Raw genomic sequence first — 9,141 nt, forward strand, 5'->3', positions numbered from 1 at the left:
ATACCCCATGATTTTGCTTGATTTTAGGTATAGGTTGATTTGAACTTCACTTGTCAAAATATGAAAATTTGCAAGGAACACGTTTAATTATAAACTATGTCTTTTTATTATTATTTTTTTTATCATTAAATTTATGATCAAAATTCAATGTTCGACATGTGTTAAATTATGCTTGCACTGAACAAATTTTCTGGCTCCGCCCCTTATATATATGTACCACATAGGACACGTACAAAAAATAAAAATCTGGAATGAGAGAGATGTCAGATACTTGCCTAAAGACACAGACAAGAAGTTATATGTATATATGATGGAATTTCTAGTATCTTCAAATATGCTTTGTAAATCTTTGAACAAGGTCAAGGTGTTGTAGGCTAAAATTACATAATTGACGAAGAAAAACCTACCATTTGCCTTTCTAGTTTTTGAACAAAAGCACAATGAGTTTTGTTGTTAGGATTGCGTTCTGGTTCAGCATCTTGCTTTTGTTGATCTTCAAAAGCAAGCTTTAAGGATGGAGGCAAAACTGTGGAAGAAGAATGAGGAAAACTCTGCTTTGAAGATGCAACTTCAGAAAATGGAGGATAAATGGCAAGAATACGAGGAGACGATGAAATCCGTGGAGAAAACCTGGCAAGGTCAATTGACTTATATACAAGTGAGTTCTAGTTCTAGTCTACATCTTCATCTTTAGCTTGCCTAGACTCTCCTGCACACGATACTTATGACGTCTGATAGACTGGCCTCCACTTTGGCAGGACAGATTTTAGGGGAAAAAGCTATTAAAATCTTGTTTGCTGTTTTGTCGAGTACTCGGTACCAAACATGTTCATGTAGTTCAATTAAGGATGGTGAAAAAAAACTGAATTTAGATGTTTTCAGTATTTTAGTAAGCATTTTCAGGAGATTTGGACAATGTTATGCTACTTCAGGACATCAAAATCAGAATGCTGATAATACAACCACAAGAACTGGATTTTTTCACGGAAATAGTATGGTGGCGGGCTCATTGGATTTGCCCAGTAACAATGGATCAGGGCTGCATATCACAACTAATTCGACCAATCACATAATCAAACAATTTGAAGGCATGTACGACGAGGATGGTGATCAAGCTCAAGTTGCATCAGATCAGGTAAAGTTGCATCCTGGTGTTAAGCTTCAAAAACTTAAGCTTAGGTTCACAGCATGGAAAAAATACTTCAAAACTCGGTTATGGGAAGCTGAAGCAACATTCAAGAAGCTTAGCCATCTTGAAACAGAAAAAGGCCAAAAGAGATGGTGGGAAAGAAGACAAATGAGAAGGGGGATTAGGAACTGAGACTTTGATGTTAGTTATTTACTTTTTGCAATGCAGATTTTATTGTGATACAAATAATTTGCACTTAAGTAATGGTTTGTCCGGAAAGTGAATTGTACAACCGGAGTACTGTTAGATCTTGAGGTCAAGAATTGAAAATATGATATCAATATGTGGATTTGGAATTCAATCCTTCACTCTTATGCATATTTTCAAAAGAGAAGGCGTAATCGTTAGGATAACGTGGAAATAAACAAATGAATCAATATTGTTACATTCACATTCGAGTTTGATCGGGACACAATGAAATTCAATTTAAAGTTTATTTCTTATGGGATGATACCCATTTTCACTAAAATATTACTTATCAACAATCTCGTATGTTTGTTTCATTGAATATCAAAATTTTTATATTTATTAGTGTTATAATATATTACTTTAATTTTCTAAACCCAATATAATATAAATGTCGAGTATAAAAAATAAATAAAACGAAGACTTGTTACTATACTAAATCAAGGAATATAAAATGTTTAATGATTTTTAATTTAACTTGATTAAATTATTCTAAAAGATATATTTTACTATTTATTTTGATACATTTAATTATTTGTATGGATGATAATGGGAAGGGTCACCTAGACCATGATTCCAACCCATTGTCACGTCATCAGAGCCACCCATTGTCGTCTCTAATTACTTGTTAAAAAAATATGCTGGAATACTTTATGAAATTATTGTTACACGTATTTTTTATATTTCTCTATGAAATAATATTTAAATAAATCATTTTAAATGGATATTCATTGCACGCCCACGCCCTTCCAAATGGAATCCAGAATTCAATTTGTTTCCCTCCATAATATGAGGACCCATTAAAGAGTCGTTCTATCTTCATTCAAATTTATTTAAAAAAATAAAATTGAGCTCCTTTCACATAACTTTCGTTTTTCTTTTATTTATTTGTTTTATCACATCAATAATCTTTGAACTGTAAGTCTGTAACAATTAGGCCATGTTTGATTGACCATTATTTTCCATAAAAAATGGAATTCAAATTCAAATTTTCATTTTTTGACTGTTTGATAGTATATTTTTTTTATGGAATTAGTTTTCTTAAAAAGTGGACATTTTCTTGGTTTTCTAGGCTGATCTGTCAATTTTTTTTCTTGGGGGCACTAGATCTGGGCTGTGGCAAGTAGAAATTGAACAAGTCCTGAAATATTATGGGTGATGATGTTGAAAAGTATACCTTGATTACCAAGCATGATCTTGCGTTGGCCTCTTGGAGTGAGATTTTCTTCGAGCCTTCCTTTAGGGTAACAAAATGTAAATGGCACATTAGATTCTTTTGAAGTCCCTCTGACTCTTGTATTAAAAAGTACTTTTGAGTCTTGGATAGAAAATGAGTTCGACCTTTCTGTTGGTGGCTATTTATTTGTGTTGGGCACTTGGGCTATCACCTAATTATGGATTAAATTGAGATTCCTTAGATGAGATATGATGTATGATCACATTTGTATTCAACTTTGATCTATAATCTGGTCTGATTGAGAAATGCTTAAGGTTGCCCATTTTAGGTCTCTGGAGAAGATCATTGTGAGTCAAAATGATTGAGATCAATATTTCTTGTTAAAGTCAATGGGATTTTAGCTTCTCAAGCACGAGTATGGATTTTCTCCCATCCAAATAGGTGCAGTTTTGATGAGTAGTCGATTAAAGGAAACCTCGGATAAATACCTCGTGACAGAGAAGAAATTGTTGGTCGGGTTCGTCTCGGAGTGTAAACATAGAAATAGGAAAAAAAACATTTTATGTGCAATACTTCAACTGAGGTTCTTTATTTTAGGAGATGACGTTCTTCATTTTCAATTTCTTTTATCGAGTTACAAAGTTACTAACAAGAAAATGGAATTAAATTCTTCTTCCCGCATCCATGATTTTGAACTTTAATAAGTTTGCATTATGGATTTGCTTGTTGAAATTAGATGTCGAGGAAAATTTTGCAACTATCTTTCAAGTTGTCTAGTATTGTACGATTCCACTAAATCAAACATGCTATGAACGAATAAGTAGGTGCTGGTACTCCTTCAAAATTTCTTTTAAGAAAAATAAAAAAGATGAGATCCGAATTAAGTGGGGGAGTTGATAAGATTTAAACGAATTAAGTAGCGAATTGATAACATTAAAACGAAGTTGAAAGTTGATAACACTTCTATGATATTGGCAAACATTTGTAGTTGACAATGAAAATGTGAAGGTAATTCAAAGTTTCAAGACTCAAATTATAACAACGAAAACATTGATTATTATTTGAGTGTTGAGACTTTAAATTGTCGTTACATTTTCGTAATAGGATACTGGATTTTGATTGGAAAAATCAATGATTATGATGAACACCAATTTAAATCAAAAGAATTGAAGATTTTCTAATTTTTTCAATAACAACTAAGAAGCAAGGACAATAATGACTCTTAATAGTAAATATATAGGAACAAAATTCTAATGTTGCAATAAATGTCAACTTTGAATTTGTTAATGATTTTGTCAATCAAACTAATTATTGGGTATTCTATTATGAAATAACAAATCAATTGATTATAATTGATTCTAATTTAAATCAATCAATTATAACTGATTTTAATTTAAGTCATATTTCATCATTTTTTATTAAAATCTAGTAAAAATGATTTTAATTCCAACCAAATATGGCTAAATAAAATTGAATACTTTTTGAAAATCCCTTGCAATTACAGCTGGACCCAACCCACGTGATTTGCTCTCTAAAGTTACATCAACGGTCATTAATTAACTATTGAAACTTTATTTTGGGTTACCCTAATTTTCACTTTCCAATTGCACAGCGTTTGTCTTTGAAGAGTTCTAATTGAATTGACGGCTGGGATTCATTGTCTGCCACGACTAACAACTGCCATTTCCATTCCCTCCATCTTTAAAGCAAGAAAGCAGGACACGACGTGCCCTCTTGCTTCGATCTTAATATTTCCCCACAAAGGATCGAGGAAAAAAGATCACTCAAACTTGCATTATTGACTTCTTTAACATGATATGTGTATGACAAAAAAGTAAAAAACGTGTTGAGTCCCTTGAGTTCTTACATCATTCGTATCTTAAGTTAGTTTGTTCATCTAATCAGACCGTGTTGAGCACGACCCATGAGAACAAATATGTAAATTTAAAGAAAGTGTAGGTTTGGTTTTCTTTGCACATAATTTTTCTTCGCAAGGGTGAGATTGAAATAAAAATATTCAAGACTTGCATGATTGGCATTTTTATTGGTATGGTGGGACTTGTGTATTAGGAATTTAGGAAGTGTAAGGTGGAAATTGAATCACCATTGAGAATTTAGGTCACTTGTTTTGTGTGTGTTTGAAGATTTTATGTTATGGCATTTGACGTATTGTGGATGATTGGAGTAGTTGCGCGCATTGACTTAGTTAAAAGACTTTGTTAAATGATTTTGAAGAGAAGTGTGTGCTCGAACATTTACGTTCGACTTTAATCTTCTTCAATTGCAATAATTTTGATGGTCTCTTTTACTGTTTGAGTTGACACTATGTTTTATTAATTTCATGTGAACTGTAGGATTTTTACGTTGTGATTTGTGTCACAATCTAATAAATACATACAATATCCAAAGCTAGAATTGAAAAAATCAATAAGTGATATAAGAGTCAATTCGAAGATTTGAAGTTTTTTTATTTTGTAAGCAAATTATGAAATCAAAAAACTTATTGAGAACTTTTGAAGAAGATGGATGATTCAAATTCATTGTAAGAGATTTGATATTCGATGACTTATTATTATTATTTTTATGTTCCGTACTTTAAAAATATGCTAATTTCAAGCAACGAATGGAATATAGAACAAATAACATAAGAAGAAAATTGTGAGATAATTTCAAACTATTTAAACACAAACTCGAGCATTATTATAGTACCACAAATTTCTTCTTATGTTATTTGTTCTATATTCCATTCGTTGCTTGAAATGCAAATCTTGGATCTTTTTCCCTACAAGATATATTCACCTAAGGATTGAAAACAAATTTTCGTAATAACAATTCGAAAGAATTTTAGAGGTACAATTGCCAGTGAGATATTGATCTTTGTACAGTGTTTCATTCGAATTCAATGCATCCTTCTTCCCTTCCAAACATAATATTATATGATTCGTTGAACCATCCATCCCAGCCACGTTAGAGAACCCAAAAAAGCTATCTACTTTTTACATATCAATTCAAGCACTTTCTTTATCCCTTGCCTTTCCTCTTCATCCACACATATACATATATATGACTGAACATTCGATAGAAGAGGCCATGTATATACACAAAATTAAACAAAGGAGGAGCAAAACTAATGCTTAGTGAATGGAGAAACTTGGTTTCGTTACAAGTTTTTTATTTTTCGTTTAAGGAAGTGTGAATTTTGTACATGTGGGTGCCTAAATTAGTTAATAATAGCACATGTCGTACATTATTATGTGAGTTAGTGTATATCTGGTCGATCGTTTTGTTGACAAATGATAGACAATCTCTTTAATTGAAGAATAATGATGCTTGAACATGTTCAGAGATAGGCAAAAAATGGACAGACGGACTTAATTGGCAGCACTTGTTTGGATGTTTGTCTTTTTATTTTTCAAACTATCCAATCATATGTTGACGTGTATCCTCCCATTTTTTAACTTGTCCTTGAGCTTGTTTGTATAGCATAATTTTTGTTTAATTAAAAGACAATTGAATTTCAATTATCAGATTAAATTGGAAACTTGAAAATTTTCCCACACTTCCTTTTATGAGAGGAAACCATTTGACTCTTATGCAACGGAAGGCAAATAATGATTATCAATTCTAGATATTAGATTATAAAGCTTACGTTTCATAAAGTCAATAAGCTTCCTCGACTATCCTTATTACTTTAAATCATAATAATAGCCCTGTTTGGATTTCATTTTAATTTTAATATATTTTTTTATTTCTTCTTTTTAATGACATATTTTTTAATAAAATAATATTATACATAAATATAAAAAAATTTCTTCTTTTCAACCACATATTTTTCAAAAAGTTGCTAGTTCAAAATATATTTTTCCTAAAACCTTATTAAAATGGATACGATACAATGGCCTATAGTATATATCAATTTATAAATTTTACAGTAGGGAGACTTGCTTTTCTTGATGCCTTTATCATCCCCACTCCCATGCCAAGAAAACCCAGCCTAAAACTTATTAAAGCAGTCTCTTCTTGAAAAATTTATGTATCTCATACACGCACGGTGGCGTTGTGTTAGTGCATGGGATAATGAAATTATGTAATCTAGATTTAATCCCAACTCTGGCTTCGATGAATTTCCTGCTCATATATATCTCCTACAATTGAGTGCCTTTTCACCTTCAGAAATTCATCAATAGAGGAGAAGCAAAAACAAAGAGAATCCAATTTCTTTTCCTTTCTTCAAGTAACACTCTCCTTTCTTAGCTCAAACACTTTATTCTCCACCATCTTCACTTTCTACACTCTGATTCTACTGTACTTCCCAGCTTGTTTTCATAGACTCATTTTCTCCCCTGTCCTAACTTCCATCTCAATTATCTTACTCTATCTTCTCCGTCTCGGTGCAAGTCAAAAAACCCAGAAGGAAACTGGATCCCATTCCCCGGAATTCGATTCCACCCAGAAATTATTACTAGAGAATGAAGAATTTTCTCTTCATGATCTCAACCGTGTTTCATGTGAATCCCACAATGATCCGAAGCAAAATTTGAATCTGGGTCCCACTTTTTTGGCTAAGTGTTTTGTGGAATGGGACGTGAGGGCACCATTGAAGGTTATACATGAAGAATACGAAGGTGAAGAAGAAGGAAACGAGGTGTTTTGGGAGGAAAAGAGAGAGGCACAGATGGCCGTAATTGAAAAATACGCATCTCTGTCACTGTATTACTCGAAATTCGACACAGAAACTTCGTCGGAGGGAGATTTCCTGACGATCGAAGACTGGGAGTCATCAGAGAACTTATGTTTCCGACGGGAAGAGGATGATAAAGAAGGGTTGATAGAGATTGAACTGAACGGGAAGAATAATAATAGTGAAGTCGATGAAGAGAATTTGATTGAGATTGATCTTTTTCCGTCGAGATGACGTGGGCTTTTCCGGCGTTTATTCCGATGGCTTAGATACAGTTAACCTTTGTAATTAACTAAAAGTGGAAACTTTTTGGGGTTATGGGTTTTAGTAGATAGAGGGTTTACCATTGTACTAAATCAAATAATCAATGACAAAGTGCAATTACTTTCTTAATCGAAATATTACTAATGATGAAGTCTTGTAATGACTGATTTGTCCTCGGTTTTCGAGATCCCCCCCATTATCCCTCTAGTATGCAACGGGACAAAACTTGACAAAATTAATTATATTCAGTATTGCATATCAAATATGCTCAAATTTATCTAGTTATGCGAAATCAAAGAATAATGTGATATATGAACAACTTTTTGCGAAAGGAAGCATTTTGTACATCACTTGTGGACTCAAGAGATAATTGGTCCTGCAAAAATGTGATACTTATTACATTGCACCTAAAAGGTTATGAAAGTTTGAATGAAAGGGATTTGACATGCAAAAGTTACTTTAGATTTCTTCATTATTCAGCAAGTTGAATAATTGATGACATAATTATCATGCAATTCGATTCAATGATGACAAATAAATATATAATCCCGATAGTAGATTAATACAAGGTGTTAGAAAATCAAACTTAAAAAATAAATCACACTCCTCTATTAACATTAAACACAAGTTTGATTGTTCACAACTCTTCACGTACTTGCTTGGGAGAAATTATATTAAATAGGTGTTTGGTACCCATTTTTAAGAGAAAATGAATTTTAGAATAGTAAATTGATGGAAAATGTGTGGATGAAAAATAAGGAAAAGTTTTTTATTTACGTGTAATATTATTTTAATGAAGTGGTTAAAAAGAAGAGAGAGAAAATATATTTTGATAGAAATGGAAATCAAATGGGGTGTAAAATTATAAGAAGAGAATTAATGGATTGTAGTGTAAGTTTGGAAGAAATCATAATCTCCTTTAAAAAAACTAAGAGCACAAAAGTCTTGGTATTTAAATTAAAATTAAAAATTATATATTTGAGAATTTTATTGAACAAGAGTAGACATATATAAACATAAGCTCATGAATATCAGATGCGACCCATGGACTAATCGGCCTAAATTTACAAAACTTTTAGGGCATTTACATATATGATATCAAACAAGAACTTTGGACACCACATAATATATATATTTTTTTAATTACTGAAAACAAAACGCAAATTTTGGTTTTTGCTTTTTTCCCCCCCCCCCCCCCCCCAAAAAATAAATAAATTGGAGGAGGGGCTGTCAAGCAGGCTGATCAAACAATCATTCTTGGAATACAAGGACAGAACCCCTCCGAAACACACACAAGGGGGATGGGTAGGGTGGATTTTTTCACAATTTTTTATTCACGTGGAATCCACCCTTTGTTAGTTTTCTTTAATTCTTCACCATATCAAAAGGAACCATGCTACACTAACAGGGAGGTTGACAACCTCCCTGACAGAGACCCTATAAAAAAAGGGGGAAAGAATAATTTTTTATTCAAGCAGGATCCACGACATGTAAGAGACGGCTAGCCCTTCTGCCAACCATTTTCAATCACTTTAGCATTTTCCTATCAAAAGTCATTCATGTCCTTGGGGATGTTAAATAACAAACGATACGCATATATATTTATTGTGCTAGAGATTAAATTCCAAACTATACATTTGAGAC

General features: G+C 32.4%; 1 protein-coding gene across 1 annotated transcript; it reads left to right on the plus strand.

Annotated features, from left to right (window-relative positions):
• The first annotated feature begins 1,392 nt into the window (after window positions 1–1,392).
• LOC111366734 lies at window positions 1,393–7,467 on the plus strand. The gene is made up of 2 exons (XM_022987433.1): window positions 1,393–1,408; window positions 6,869–7,467. The coding sequence occupies exons 1-2, from the start codon at window positions 1,393–1,395 to the stop codon at window positions 7,465–7,467; spliced, it is 615 nt and encodes a 204-aa protein (XP_022843201.1).
• The last annotated feature ends 1,674 nt before the right edge of the window (window positions 7,468–9,141 follow it).

Source organism: Olea europaea, chromosome 18 (assembly GCF_002742605.1).
Source record: "Olea europaea var. sylvestris chromosome 18, O_europaea_v1, whole genome shotgun sequence".
Taxonomy (NCBI): Eukaryota; Viridiplantae; Streptophyta; class Magnoliopsida; order Lamiales; family Oleaceae; genus Olea; species Olea europaea.